Source organism: Saimiri boliviensis, chromosome 9, assembly GCF_048565385.1.
Source record: "Saimiri boliviensis isolate mSaiBol1 chromosome 9, mSaiBol1.pri, whole genome shotgun sequence".
NCBI lineage: Eukaryota > Metazoa > Chordata > Mammalia > Primates > Cebidae > Saimiri > Saimiri boliviensis.
This window is the reverse complement of record NC_133457.1, coordinates 120,778,060-120,793,544: the sequence shown is the minus strand read 5'-3', so window position 1 is coordinate 120,793,544 and position 15,485 is coordinate 120,778,060. Positions and strand designations below refer to the sequence as shown.

At 56.4% G+C, this 15,485-nt stretch overlaps 1 protein-coding gene across 4 annotated transcripts in view; it reads right to left on the bottom strand.

Moving 5' to 3' along the window:
• The window catches only part of RBM38 (RNA binding motif protein 38), a 65,686-nt gene that overhangs the window by 35,339 nt on the left and 14,862 nt on the right, over positions 1–15,485 (bottom strand). The window contains exons 4-5 of one of the 4 annotated variants that reach the window (XM_039479573.2): positions 15,272–15,344; positions 14,889–14,977 (exon numbers count right to left, since the gene is read on the bottom strand). The exons of 1 other annotated variant lie outside the window; for it this stretch is intronic. In XM_039479573.2, coding sequence (XP_039335507.1) covers positions 15,287–15,344 — 58 coding nt within the window. In that variant the 3' untranslated portion in view covers positions 14,889–14,977; positions 15,272–15,286. Of the gene's footprint in view, positions 1–13,218; positions 14,978–15,271; positions 15,345–15,485 lie in introns of those variants that run through there. 2 more of the 4 variants (XM_003932617.3, XM_010343142.3) reach the window with 2 other exon arrangements.

Genomic DNA, 15,485 nt, shown 5'->3' with positions numbered 1-15,485 from the left:
CTCTCTCCAAGGAGCTGGCCCCATCTGGAAGGCCAAGCTTCAAGGTGAGGTTAGGAGCAGCATGGATGCCGGGCCACCTCCCACGAGGTGCGACCTGGCTGGGTCAGCAGTCTGCAGGGAGCCGGGCCCAGGGCTGTCCTCCTCTCCAGAGCCCGGTACAGGGTAGGTCCCAGCCAGGAATCACCCTCCCTTCTCCACCTGCACTCATTCCACCAGCAGGCAGGTGGTCTCCTGCCAGGCTGTGCCTCCTGCCGATCGGAGGTGACGTGTGGCTGTGTGACTGGCTCTGGTAACACGCGGGCCAAGTGAGACGAGCGCTTTGCTCCTGGGCAGATGCATGAAGGCCACTGCGCGCTTTCCCTCCACCACGTGACCACGTTGGTCACTTCAGCCCATGCTCCTCCTGTCCAGGGTCCTGTTCCACGGGCCACGGTGACAAGGAATGGCCTCCAGCACCCACAGATGTGTCCCAGATGAGAACGAGCTTGGGTGCTTTCAGCCGCTGGGCCCCAGGGGTTGGCTCATGGCAGCATCGCCCATCCGCCCCACCCAATGCAGTGCCCGAGGCCCCTGAAGCCTGCACCCTCCCTGAGCCCACCTCATGCACCAGGTACCTCCTGCTGCCCACCGGCCCACATCATCATGGCACAACAGGACTCTCGGTTTCCCGCCCCCAAGACCCTGCTCCTCTCCCGAGTAACACGAGCAGCACATGCATCCTTCCCACTGCTTAGGCCAGAAAACAGAGCCTCGATGTCTCTCTCTCTCTGCCCCCAGCCCCACGTCCATTCCGCCAGCCAGGCCTGTTAGCTTTCCCTGCAAAATCAACCCCAGATCCAACCGCCTCTCACCCCCTGGACTTTCCACTGGGGAGGGGGAGCGTGCCCCTGGCCTGGACTTGGTGGGGGCCTCAGCCTCTCTGGTGTGATCCACACAGCGGACACCAGGTGCTTTCCACACCCAGCGCTCTTGCCCTCGCTGCTCTGCTCAAAACCCCCGTGGCTTCTCCTTTTGTGCAAGAATGAAAACCTATGCAGCTTCCCCTGACCACAAGGCCTTGTGTGATCGGCCCCAGCTTCCCCTCTGGCCTCTCCTACCACTCGCCTCTAGCCACAGTGGCCTCCTTCATGTTCCTCCAATAGGTGGAGCAGGCCCCTGCCCGAGGGCCTTTGCACTTGCCATGCCCGCCGCCCACGGGCTCTCACCTGAACACCTCCATCATGCACTCCTTCACCCGCTTCTGACCTTCACCCCAGCGTGGCGCTCTCTGCCCCACCCACTCTGCCTTCCTTCCCAGCTCTTAATCACCCTCTGACATACAATCTTGAGTTTTTAGTCCAAGAGAAGAGAATGTTCCCTGAGGGCAGAAACGGTGTCTGTTTTGTCAGGGTTTCACCCCAGCCCCTAACTGGTATTCACACATTGGGTGCACTCAACTGACATCAGTTATTTCCATTTCTATTTTTGTTCATGACCCTTTTTTTAAAATGGTGGCTCCTCTGGCGCACCTCTGGGTGACTGCTGGGTGGAAGTCCTGGAGCTGACCAGGATGCCATTGACACTCATCATGGTCAGTGGTTAAAAAAGGAGCCACTGCTACACTGGCCTGGTCCTCTGCTCTCACGCCCACTGTCCCCTGGGCGAGCTCTGGAGGTATGAGGTGAAAGCGACACTACCATCCCAAGTATAACCCTGCAAACTGCATCTGCAGAAAGGAGACCCAAACTGCCTGTTCCTCTGAGACCCTAACCAAAGTGGGCAGCTCGTCCAAAAATTGCTCTCTGTTCACCAACTGCATGCTGAGTAGGTCAGGGTCTGGAGGTTCCCAAGGGAGCCCAACACTCAGGCAGCAGCAGATGGCAAAAGGTCAGAGAGATGGAGTCCCAGGGGAGAGAGGGACTTTTGTTTTCATTAATTCTGAAAACAAAACTTAGAAAACACTTTCTAGAAATGGCGCATTTGAGCAGGGTCCTGAATGAATTTTTAAGACATTTTATGACCTTTGTGTTCACTCAATCTAGAAGGTTCTTTCCTATCACTCTCTGCCATCTGTTTCAGTTATCGATTGCCGTATAACAAACAACTTGGTGGCTTAAAACAACCAGCATTTTATTATTGCACATGAGTCTGTGGGTTGACTGGGCTCAGCAGGGCGGTTCTTCTCCTCATGTGGTTGGCAGTTGTCTGGGGGCTCACCTGCGCTGCAGCATCTGAAATGATGCATTTCCAGAACTGGTACCTTGGCAAGGATAAAGGAAAGGCTGAGTCCTTCCCTTGTGCCAGGTAGTCTCAGGGACTATTCCCTTTCTACATGGCCTCCTTCCCAGCCCCTGACTAATCCTTTAATTATGTCTGTTTACTGTTACTTGTGCTTTTGTTCATTGTCTACTTCTCTTAGTAAACTGAAAGCCTGATTTTGTCGCTGTCTGTTCCCTGATGTATTCTCAGAGCCTACCACAGAGCCTGTACACAGTAGGTACCAATACATATGAGTCCAGTGAAGGCAGAAGTGACCAGTGAGCCCTAGTTACAAGGGAAGGTAAAAAAAGCAAGTTGAAAACAGCGAGGTCCTACTAGAAAATAGTTATGAACTTGTCACCCCGGGACTAGGGGAGGTGACATGAGAGGGAATGGCCCTTTGGACTTCACAGAGTTCTGTAACCTTCCAGTGTTTTGCTCTGAGATTGCATTTCTTTTTAATCTTTATTATTTTTATATTTGCAGAATCAGCACAAATTTGTGATACTATATTCAAACAAAGATGGGTATAAAATACACAGCTGCACTCCTGCCCACCAGTCCTGAATTTCCATGGCCCCTTCATCAGAGCACTCCCAGGCTCTGGGATGAAATCTGATGTTTGGGAGAAACATTTCTCATCAGTCCAGTCACAGCCACGGAGCCAGAGGCAGAGGGTTGGGCGGGTTCGGGTGGGTGGTGGTGGTGGACAGCTTGCAGAAGGCTGAGTTCTTCCCCAGTTTGGTGAAACTGGAAGTCAAGGCTTCTAGTGTAGCCTGGGGGTAGTGCCTGGTGGCTTCTTCCCTGTGGTGGGATGTGCCTGCCCCTGGTCACCTCCAACCCAGGAAGTGGAGACTTTGGGGACAGGCAGAAAAATGAGGCACCCCACCCTGCAAACCATCCGAAATAAAAGAGATATTAAACTATACATATGCATAGGGAAGGCCCACAAAATTCTGATTTTTCCCATGGTGACATCAGTTGCTTTTTTGAAATATTACATGGATTTGCCGATTCTGGACATTTCACAAGAATGTCCATGCAAGAAGTGGGCTTTGGTGTTTAGCTTCTTTTATTTTGTATCAGGTTTTCGAAGTTCATCCATGTTGTGGCGTGTGCTGGTCCTTCATTTCTTTTTATGGCCAGGTAATTTTCCATGGCATAGGTATGTCAATTTGTGGATCCATTCTTCAACTGATGAATGTTTAGGTTGTTTTCACTTTTTGGATATTATAAACAGTGCCGTTAAGAACCTTGTTTTGGCCGGGCGCGGTGGCTCAAGCCTGTAATCCCAGCACTTTGGGAGGCTGAGGCGGGTGGATCACGAGGTCGAGAGATCGAGACCATCCTGGTCAACATGGTGAAACCCCGTCTCTACTAAAAGTGCAAAAAATTAGCTGGGCATGGTGGCGTGTGCCTGTAATCCCAGCTACTCAGGAGGCTGAGGCAGGAGAATTGCCTGAACCCAGGAGGCGGAGGTTGCGGTGAGCCGAGATCGCACCATTGCACTCCAGCCTGGGTAACAAGGGCGAAACTCCGTCTCAAAAAAAAAAAAAGAACCTTGTTTTGGTGTGGAGGCATGCTTTTATTTCTCCTGGGTTTTTCTAGGAGTAGAATCTCTGGGTCACATGGTAGCTCTCTCTGTTTAATCATTTGAAGAAACTGCTAGATTGTTTTCTATTTTCCATTCCTACCAGCAGTGGGGTGGGGGGGTGGGGGGTAGCGGGGGTCCAATTTCCCCACATCCTCGCCAGCACGTGAGTTTCTCTGACTTTCTTATCCCAGCCATCCTAGTGGGTGTGAAGCAGTAGGTCATCTTTTTGCTTTGATTTGTGTTTAGTGTTACTCTTTTAAACCAGTTATACCTTATAATAAAAGCCAGCTCCACACTGTACTCTGCAGAGGGTTTTGGAGGCCTGAAAAGGCAGAGGAAGGGGCTCCCACCCCCCTACTCCAACCAGCTGTAGCCCAAAGGGATGAACAAAAAACGTATTTTATATTGAACCATCAAAATCCAGGAAAGGAAAACAAATGTGGATTCTTCATCCAGCTACAGATAGCGGAGTCTGCTTTCACTGCCAAAGAAACTGAAGAGAAAAGCAAAGAAAAAATAGAAACATTTAAAAAAGAAAGGAAACTAAACCCAGAGATGCTTTTATTCTAAGGCTTCACCTTAGTATCAGTCAGAAGTGCTTCAACAACACGCCCATGCCAGCCCCTGCTCCCGAAGACTGGGTTCTGGGCGGGGCCCAGGCAGCGTTGCTCTCAGCAGCTCCTGGAGCTTGGTTCTCCGCGGCAGCCAGGGCTGGGAGCCCTGATAACAGGGATTGCTCTGGGGTAGGGCTGCCAGAACCCTTCTCACTCTCATGGTCACGAAGATGCGGCTGTGGCTTTGGTGGGGTCTGAGAGTCCGGGTGAGGTTGGAGCCGGTGAGCGAGGGGATGCCATTGGTATTGACACAAGTCCAGCGAGATCCCAAGATCCTCAGAGCTGGGGGTGGGGGGCGGGGAACCTGTTGCGTCTCCCCAACAATTAACCGGCTCAACACAAAGGGCCCAGAAGCAGGAGAGGGCACTTTCTCAGGGCAGCGGTGACAGGACCATAGCAGCAGCCTGATCCCAATAAAGCCTGGCCCACCTTCAGCTTCCCCCTCAAACCTGGCCCTCAGTACTTTTTCTACTTCGAGTTCTAGGAGGCACTACGAGGTATTATTATTTCCTTTCTATTAAGGAGGAAACAGAATCAGAGAAGGTGAGGGACTTACCTAAGGTCACACAGCTCGTCAGGAAAGAAACTCAGATTCACATTGAGGTCTGTCTGATTCCAAACACTTGAATTATTAACCCTTGCACTAGACCATCCCCTGAGGCAAAGCTAACTCTGCTGGAGTGGGGACCAAGGTTGAAGATATCTCTATGCTTCCATTCATCCCTCCATCCATCCCTCCCTTTACACATCTTTCCTCCCTCCCTCCCTCCATTTCCCCATTCATCTTCCATCAATCTTCCCATTCAGCCTCCCTCCCTCCATCCATGCGCCCATCCATTTCTCCATTCATGTGTCCATCTATCGCCCTATTAACCTTCCTTCATCCATCCATTTCCCATCCATTTCTCCATTCATGTGTCCATCTATCTCCCATCCACCCTCCCTCCCTCCATCCGTCTATGCACCTCCCTATCCATTCCTCCACCCATCCTTTTTCCCTTTCATCAATCAGTCCCTTCCTCCCTCTCTCCGTCCCTCCCTCCCTCCGTCACATAATTGCATAACTGTTCTCTAGAAAGACGTCGAGGGGATAAAACACGCATGTATCTGACGCGGTTGCTGCGTCCTCCGCTACTTGACTCTCCCATGACTCCTAATCGACAAATTAAAATGCCTGCCAGGCCTCAGTGAGAGGCACAGTAAGGACTGGTGGGGACTGTGACAAACTGGAGAGCACGGGTGTGACTGCGGCTGTGAGGAACCCTGGGCCCGGCGCTGTTAGAGAAGCTTCTGTTCACGGTGCCTTTTTTCTTTCTGCCACACTCCATGACCATCCCTCCGTATTGGTAGACAGACTTCCACAGCGTCATTCTTCGTGGCTCCGTGGTCTTTCTCCCTGTGGCCACACCATAATCCAGGTCACTCTCTCCTCCCATGGAGACCATAGCTGCAGGTTAGAAGGGCAGCTTTGGCATCGGATCCCCTGGGGTTTGGACCCCAGCTCTGCCGGCTGCTCACTCTGTGACCCTGGGCAATCTCCCTCACTGGCCTGAGCCTCTGTCTGCATCTGTAAAGTGGATTATTGTGTGGATTCGACGAGCCCATGCCGGTGGGTGGTGGGCTCAGGGCCTGGCACGAGCCTGGTGTGGACAAGGGCAGGCCTCTCTGCCCTGCCCACCCTAAGGATGAGGACCACAGCTCCCCACACCCCTGGTTACCTTGCAGGCTTTTGCTAAACCTCAGCTTGAGATGCAGGATTGTGGCCGTCACGGGCCACACCCTCCGCCTAGGCCTGCGGGAGCCAAGCAGCCTTTAGTGATGTTCTGATCTCCCGTGGCTCAGGAGGGCTGTGGTTGCCCGCTGAGCAGAGGCTGTCCACACCTGCACAGGGCGAGCCATCCCAGGGCACGCTGGCCGCGAGGAGCAGGGTACTGTGGCTGCATGCGACAGTGGAAAGCCCAGGCTCAGCTTATCCTCCAGGAACGAGGTTGTCAGGCCCAGGGAGGAGGAAGAGGCAGCCCAGGCTCCTGCCTAGGATGCTCTGAGGCCAGGTCCTTACCCAGAGACAGTTGCTTAGAAAGAAAAAAAATGAGAGAACAAGCATGGGATAGAGGTGACAGCTTAGGAGGCCCTGAGGCGGCTCCAAGGGCTACGCTGAGTTATTTGAGTCAGGATTAAGGAACAAGGAGAGAGTCTCTCTCTCTCTCTCTCTCTCTCTCTCTCTCTCTCTCTCTCCCCCTCTCTCTCTCTCTCTCTCTCTCTCTCTCTCTCTCTCTGTCCCTCTGGATCAGACAGGTGGCAGGGCCAGTTCACCCTGGCCATAGAGGTTGCAGCAAGGACGTGGGATTTAGTGGCGAGCCACAGAGAGCTGGCATTGTGTGACTGTGTGCGCGTGCCGGGAAACTGTGTTGAGTCACACGGTTGACGATGGAGTGGGTTCCCACAGACAAGCGCCTGGACCCCAGCCCTACCCTGCCGAAGGCTCAGGCCCCGCAGAGAAACCAGAAAGTCAACAGAAGAGAGGCGCACATTCTCCGCCCCCCAGGCCCCCGGAGCGCCTGGGACGCGCACACACAGATCAAGAGCAAGAGACCGACCCAGCCCGGTTCGCTGGCTTTCCTCCTCAGCTGCGAAAAACAGAGAGCAGTGTCAAGAAAAAATAAAAGGCTCCTGTCCTACGACCGTTCACACCTGGTCTCCTTCCTTCCGCTTCTGTTCACATGCATATGTAGATTATCTTAATAAATTAAATAGTCACATTCCTCCCCCCTACAGCATTAATTTTATAATTTAGAAAAAAATATCTTTTTTAATTTCTCTAAAACGCCCCCATCCCTGGGGCAGGGAACCAGCAGGAGGCACCCGGGAACCCTCCGAGTGGTTTCTGCTGCACCAGGCTCAGCCAGGCGGAGGGCGGAGGGCGGAGGGCGGAGGGCGGATCACTCCACCATGATCTCCAGGCCACCGTGCACCCCGGTGTGTACACCAGGGCTTGAGGCGGGAGCAGGCAGGGCAACGGGGCTGATAAGCAGAGCCGGGCACTTATCGGCCCCTGCGGGAGGCCCAGGAGGTATCTGGAAAGCCAGGTGCCCACCCTAGGCTGTGCCCTGCGTAACACCCAGCCTCAGGGCATGCTGGGCAGCTGCCCCTGTTATTCGGCAGCATCTGGAGGCCTCCCAGCCTCCTGCCCAGGGGGCTCCTGGTTGGGTGTTTATGTCTCTGGCGAACGAGTACACATGTGACTCAGCAGCAGGGCAGGGATAGGGAGGACGCCCGGCTGTCTTTGGATGAGGACGGTGGAGGATGGGTGTGGTGGCCAGAACCCAGTCCTTGGGGTACAGCGGCGTGTAGCTCCAGGTTCAGGATGCACGGGTCCAACCCCTGGCTCTGCCACTGCTCAGCTCTCTGGCTGTGGATGGGCAGCTAAATCTCAGCCTTGGTTTTCCCATCTGTGAACTGGGCACAGTCAACTTCCCACAGGCTGCTGAGACGGTTTAGGGAAATGACAGGTGTAAGCCATGGCAGGTCTCCTATAAATGCCAGTTTTCATGCGTCCGGGGCCTTGAGGACAGTTCCAGAGGTGGGAGACTGAGGCAGGAGGGGTTGTCTCATTGGACTGGTAGCACGTGCCTGTCATCCTCAGGCAGCACCCCGAAAACCAGCAGGTGGCCCCCCAGGAATCAGGGGTCTTCTTGCACCCACCCCCCATCGCTCAGCCTCCCCTGTGGGCGGGGAGGGGAGGCTGAGGGCTCCCTGAGGGGCACCTGCCCCACACCGGGGCTGCAAGGGCACCTTACCTAACTCATCCCCTGTGATCCTGGTCACAGCCCTGGGAGGCAGGACCTTGGTGATTGACCCATTTCTAAGTGACATAATGGTGACTCCGTCCATCCCCTGAGTTGACCCGAGCATCCAGCCCCTCCCACCGCACCTTGCTGGCTCTGCCCGCAGCCGGGCCAGGCTGGGGATCTACAGCCCAAGGGAGGCATGGGTGGGGCTTAGCCATGACTGAGCCCTGGTCAGGGTGTTCCACTCAAGCTCCAGAGGCCACATAGCCAAAGCCAACAACACAGGCCTTGGAGGCAGACCGGCCCGGGCCCGAAGCGTGGATGGGTCAGCTACTCCTCCTCACCAGGCCACCTCCCCGCTCTGAGCCCGGTCTTCCCCTCTGTAAAATGGGATCATGACTCCACTCCTTGTGGGAGGATGCTACGGAGCAGGAACGGAGCCAGCACGCTGGAGCACATCAGAGGGCACCTCTTGGTGGTCCCAGCCCCAGCTCCCCCTCAAGGACCACAAATTCGAAGGCACTGTGGGCTTCCGGTCCTGCAGGAACGTGAGCAGCCACGTCCGATGAGAACCGTTCACCAAACTCCCAACGCTCACTGCGGCAGAAGCTCGAGCCGTCCTCCTGGAACTGCCCCTAAGGAACCAGGCGACCTCAGCCATGTTCAGTGCTCACTCTGAGCCTCAATTTCCCCCTGGGTGGAATGAGCATAAGGATAGACCCAGCTCTTCACTGGTGTGAAGGTAAAGAGGTAAGACAGGCTTGGTCAATACCAGTCTCCGTAAGGCGCCTTGTGAATGGGACGTTCCTCTCATGGACTCAGAGCCTTCCTGCTGAGGCAGAAGCTGCGCATTGTCTGCGCAAAGGCATTCCTGCGTCTTCCCTGTTAGCAGAAGGCTTTCTGTGTTCCAAGTAGCTACGTGACCAGCTAAACACCGGCATTCCCCACCCTCCCTTGAGGTTAAGTATGGCCATGTGACTATGTCTGGCCAATGAAATGGAAGAGGAATGTTGCGTACAACTTCTGGGAAGGCTCCTGGAGAAGTCTCAACTTGAGATACTCCAGCCTTCCCCTTCCTTTCTTCTGCTGCCTGGACTCGAACATGATGGCTGGTGCTCCAGCAGCCATCTTGGTCCCTGAGATGGTTTTAAGAAAGGAAGCTATGCTCTGAAATGGTTCACTGAGATGATGGAAGCGGCCTAAGCCCCTGATGACTGTGGAGCTGTCATCCAAGCCCTGGACTGCCTGCTTCAGACTTCCTTTACGTGAGAAAAATAAATAAATGATAGGTAGCTAAGAACCACCCTAATTTTGGATTTTCTATTGCATGTCACTGAACCTAGTTCTAAGTAATGCCAGCCCTTTGAGGTTGTATATGCCAAGAGTCTTGGTTGCAAAGGAAAAAAATCAAATGAAATAGGCTTAAGTAAAAGGGGGAATGCATTAGCTCTCAAATAAAAAAAGTCCAGGGTCTAGCTTCAGGCATAGCTGGATCAAGGGGCCCCCAGAGATGTCCCCAAGACCCTATCTCTGCTCCTGTCTCCTTCCTTGGCTCTCCTTTCTCCTGGGCTGGCTTCCTTCTCAGGCAGTCTCTCCATAAGCACAAACTCCTCTCTGCCCCAAGCTGCTCCAGGCTTATCTGCTCCCAGCTTGGCTTCCTCAACAGACAGCTTTCCTGCCCTAGGAGTTCCAGCGGACTCCCATGGACCCACACAGGTTCACACACCTATCCCCGAACCATTCGCAGGGTCCAGGGGAGTACAGTATGCTGACTGAGCTGCAGAGCCAAGGGTGAGGGTGGCTCCTTTGAACCACCCAGCCTGAGGGTGGTGCAGGGGCAGCTCCTCAAGGAAACCCAGGTGCTGTCCCAGGAAAGGAGTGGATGCTGGGCAGGCAGGACCGGCAGGGCTACCCAGGGGTCAGCTCAATGCATGCAGCAGAGAAAGTGAGGTTCAGAGAGGATGGCCCCGAGGCAAGCCCCCCATCAGGGCAGAGCGGGCAGAGCAAACCGGGGCTGACACGGAGGTGACCTCACCATGGTGTGGCTTCTTCCTGTGGGCCGCAGTGGCTGTGGCTCTCACAGCTGGTCCTAGTCCAGTCCCTCTGCGATTACACCCTCAGAAGGGAGTGACAGTCCAATGGTCTCCGAGAGGTCCTTTTTCCTCTCTGGGCCTCAGTTTGCTTAACTAGAAAGTGGGGTGAAAATGGGGCTCTGATCACTAAGGGAAGCGCCTCTCACCCCCACTGCCCCTCCCCAGCAAGATGCCAGGGGACGGGATGGGGTCTCAGGACCCTCTGGATCCTGCCTGCCTCTCCCGGCCCCCAGCTGGCTCACACAGCAGCCATGTGCCCCAGAAGTCCTGCTCAGCCTCTGCTCCCCGGGCCTGGTCCTGCCCGCTTGGAGGGTAACAGCTCAGAGGTGGCCCGACCTGTGGGCAAAGTCGGCTGGCAGGGTGACCCCGGCCGCACTGCTGAGGCTCTCTGGGCCTTGTCATCTCCTTGAAGAGGGGAAAGCAAGAGCTTATCCAGGCCTCACAGGACTTGGGCACCCCACTTCCGGGGGCAGTGAGTGCCCGGCCCATGCTGCCATCATTGGGCCGTCCCAGCTTGGTGTGCAAACCCCAAAGGCAGCGGCTTCAGGTGACCCCAGGAGGCACAGCAGGGGATGGAGGACGAGTGAAGAGAAGGGGGCAGCCACGGACTCAGTGCACCCCAGAGTGACCACCGAGGGTGGCGAGGGAGGGGCGCCTATCCCCTACCTCCCTTGCAGCCTGCTGAGGGCTGCCCCAGGGTGTCAGCTCCCTGGCCTTCCTGCTTGCCTGTGCACTGGCAGAGCCCACGCCGATGTCCAGAGAGAAAACCCTCTCGGGCTGGAGGGCTGGCAGTGAGAAGCCTTCCCTTGCGCCGAAGGACGCTGGCGGCCAGGATCTGCCACACAGCCAGGTGAGTGGCCAGGCCTGGCACCTCCCTCACCTCCCATCCCTTCTCCCTCTGAGTCCTCGGGCCTGGACCTGCTCCACCTCCCTCTCCCCCAAGTCACTGAACCCTCAAAACCATGGCTGCTGCCTGGAACCAAACGATGGGGGTGGGTCCTGTACTCACTCAACACGCGTGTGCGTGTGTCTGGGTGCACACGTACATACCTCTGTGTGGGTATATGCGGTTGTGCAGGTGTGTCTCCACATGTACGCATGTGTATGCACGTCCGTGTGTGCCTTGGAAGGGTAACTGTGTGCTATGAACATGTGCTGTGTGATCCAGGGTGTGTACACCTGTAAGTGTGATGGTGTGTCTGAGAATGTCCGAGTGTGTGTTTCTGTGTGCATGTATCCCTCAATACCATGGGGGTGTCTGTGTATGGCACATACATGTTTATCTGTGGATGTGTGCGTGTGTGTAGATGTGTATGCAGTTATTTATCAGTGTGTGTGCCTGAGTGTGCATGGGGGCAGAGATGTGTGTTAATGTGTACATATACACAAACATACCTGTGCATGCATGTGTGTGTGCATATCTGGCCCTCTGGGCACCAGAGGAACACAGTGGGTAGGAGAGAAGGTCCCTGCCTTGGGAGGACATGCACGACCCTCTTGCACAGTAAGGCTCAAGGCCGGGGCCGGTCTGGCTGGGCTGAGCCTGCACGTCTGGGCACTCCCCGCCACCTCCATCAGGCCTGCAGCCTTCAGCTCCAGGCAGGCCCCTCTCACATTTCCTGGCCGCCCAGGAGAGTGGGCTCCAGCCCTAAGCATGTTGGTCCACCAGTGTGGGATACCTGGAGGTTAACTGACCAGCCACGAAAGCGCGTGGCACAGCATGTGGCGCAGTCAGTGGCCACAGGGCAGCGCTGGGGTTAGTAGGACCCTCACGGCTGGGGCTGGTGGCCATGCTCTGCTTTCCGCTGTCCTCAGCCAGCCCCTGCTTCCCACTCAGCTCAGGGGACAGAATTTCTCTCTCCTGGCTTCATCACCGTCCAGTCTTCAATCCTGGGATCCAGGAGATGTTTTCAAGGCCTTGAGGCCTCCCGAAGGCCTGTCCCCAAAGCTGCCAGCAGCTGATAGCGACAGGAAGCAAGCAGGCCGCCAGTGGCCTTTGCGATAACCCTGGCAGTACCCGCAGCCCCCCTCTATGGCCCCCCAAGTTCTTATCAGCTGCAGTAAGTCTCCTCCTCTGGGCTGGAAGCCCCATGCTGACCTCCCTGAACCCTGAGTGTTTGCAAACTGAGACAGCAGGAAGGAGGGGCCTGGGAAGAAGTGTAGCCCCTACAGGATCTCCATCTCCCCTCCCCGGAAACCTGTCAGTCTCCACCCCGTGACATTGTGGTGTCTCCCCCAGCAGATGATAAGCCCCAAAGGGCAGCCCTGTCTGCTCTATCCCCAGCGCTCTGCGTGTGACCCAGCACCCATTTCCTGGGATGCCTCCATGAGTGAGCGATCGAAGGAAGGAGTTAGTATCCCCACCAGCCCTAACACCTCCTGGATTTCCCCAGCGCTGAGTCCTAGATGCGGGGCGTCTCCAGCCCCAGAGCGAGGCTTCCCTTCCTTCCTATGGCTGCGCTTAGGGCAGCCATCCCCAACGGCTGCCATCGTCCCCTCAGGAGCCCACACTCAGCGTTCCCTGGTGGCAACTCCCCTTCTCTTGGGGAACTGTCCTATTCCACAGGGATCTGTGTGGTGGAGCTGCCAATCAATCCCACATCCAGGCCCCTCCCCAACCGCAGCTCCAAGTAACCCAAGCGCAGTCCTCTCCGGGTCTGAGGCTGACAGTGGATGATGTGCGGCGGACGGGACGCCAGGCCTCCCCTGCATTAGCGGGTGGGAAGAGGGGCTGCGACTGTTTTGCTGTGGAGGCTCAGCAGCTGGTGCAGGCCAGGCGCTCTGGCACGGCTGCCCATGAAATTCTGGGCTCCTGAGCCAGAAGGCAGAGCATGGGTGATACCCACAGGCACCAGGGGAGCTCTGTTTTGAGAGAAAAATTACAGACTGACTTTTTCTTTAAAGAAAACAAGTTTATTTTTATCATCAGAACATTCTAATAAAAATATTATTATGAGATTAGCTACCTTTATTCTCTGGGCCTTGACTCTGTCCCAGGCCTGCCCTGGAGCGCCTGCACGCTCAGCTCCCTGAGGTAGGTCCGGAGGGAACCCCCCGCGCTGCCCCCCGCCCTTGGCCAGGATACCTCTCACCTCGCACCCCTCCTTGGACCCCCACAGCCCTGGATGGCCCAGAGCAGCCCTGCCATACTAGCAGAACGGCCTTCTCCCTCCATTAACCCAGACAGGCAGGAACGGTCTTGGGCTGGCACACAGCAGGTGGTACAGGGGGAGAGGGAAGAGGTGCCCCCTCCTGCATTCAACCACCCAGCAGGCAGAGCTCAGGGCCCCGCACCAAGCAGACACCACTGTGGTCTAGACCCTGAGTGGCCTGAAGCTGTGGGTCACTCCCTTTCCCTTCAATAGTGGCTGGGGAGCTGTGGGGGGAGGGGCACCAGTGTCACAGGGAGGGGGTCCTGAGACAACTCACTGTGCCCCCCAAGCAGGCGGCATCAGACTGGCCCGGGCGGGCCCGTGGGTCCTGCTGTCTGCAGTGCCTGCCCCACTGGAGGCTCCTGGCCCGCAAGCTGGCAGACACTTTATTACACAGAAACACTGCTGTCCCCGTGGGCGGAACCAACAAAAGCAAGTCTCTCCAAGTCAAAAATAGGTTTTGGATTCTTGGTGGCGGCAGTATCCGCTGAAAAAAATAGACTCAACTTCTGAAATTACCTAAGTAGCAAAACAATTACAAGAAAAAAGTTGCGACTTCAGTGCTTTGACTGAAAGGGGCCTTTGGCCAGCAGCCCGACACCAGTGGCCCCTGCGCACCTGGGAAGCTCCTCCGGCTTGAGGAAGCCGCCCACGCGCCCTGATGGAGAAAATGGGACTCAAGCAGGAGGCTGTGTCCCCCACCTGGGACCGCACTCACAGCTTGCGAGGATCAACTTACAATCAACAGTTCATTCACTTCTTGCTCTCAGGTTCCCTGGAGTCAGGCATCTCTGCAGGGTCCAGGGTGGCCAGGGGCTGCAGAGGGTCCGTGACACCCCGGCCAAGTACCGCGGTGGAGACACAAGCCTGAGGGCACCTGGAGTGTGGGGAGGCAGGAGAAGGTGCAAGGAGAGGCTGTTGTGGTGTGCCAGGAACGTGGGGTTGCATCTTTAAATAGCTCTCGGTCATTCTTCTTCAAGTCCTCCCTCAAGACACCATGGGACCTAGATTTAAAGAGAAGCCGTCTCTCCGTGGCCCCAGGGCGCAGGCAGAGTGCCCGGGTGGTCTTTGGAGGCACGGGTGCTGGTGGCACCTCACTGATGCTCAGCCAGGCTGCCGCCGGCCCACTGTGACCTGGCAGTTCCGTCTGCTGTGAAGGTGACAATGCCACAGTCCTCGGGGCAGGAACGCCAGTCACTGCATCCTGTCGGGCTGCAGCTGTGGCGCCTGGTACTGCACGAAGGTGGTGCCCGCGGGGGCTGCAGCCGAGAGGGCCTGGGGCATGGCGGCTGGGTAGCTGTAGCCCATGAAGCTGGCAGCCGTAGCTGGCGAGGCGGCGTATGGGTACTGGTCGTAGGCAGCCGGTGGGTACTGGGCATAGGCCGGGCTGGCAGGCGTGTACTCAATGTAGGGCGAGGACAGTGACGGGACGGGGGCGGCCGGGATCACCACGCTGGGCTGCACCATGGCTGGCGGGTAGATGTAGTGCGGGGTCAGCCTGTGGGGCCAAGCACTGCAGGTCAGGGCCGGGAATGGGGTCGGGGAGGACAGCTGGGCGGACAGCTGGGCAGTGGCGGGGTACGCGGTTCGTGCCGCCCCCCACACTGAGCCTTGATTTTCATCATTTCCGGGCTGACGCTGCAGCCTCAGGACCTCTGTGCTGGCTGTTCCCACCACCTACCAGGCTCCCTCCTCCCATCCACGGCTCCTTTTCAGGAGGGCCCTTCCCAGCGTGCACTCCCCACCCCAGCCCTGCACCCCACACCCCCAGGGCTGACGCAGAAACGAAAACCTTGGATGGTTGTTTTCAAATGATCTGAGGATTTGAAGACACGACAGCGGAGCATGAGATCAAGTGTGGGGCCCTGTGTGAAGAGCCAGGGGACACGTCTGGAGTCCAGCCCTGTCCCCTTCCCTGATCATCCTCGACACCCAACACCCACCAAGTGACACTGCACGCTCTACTCCTGCACACACCTTCACCCCCACCAACACTCGTCCCCTCA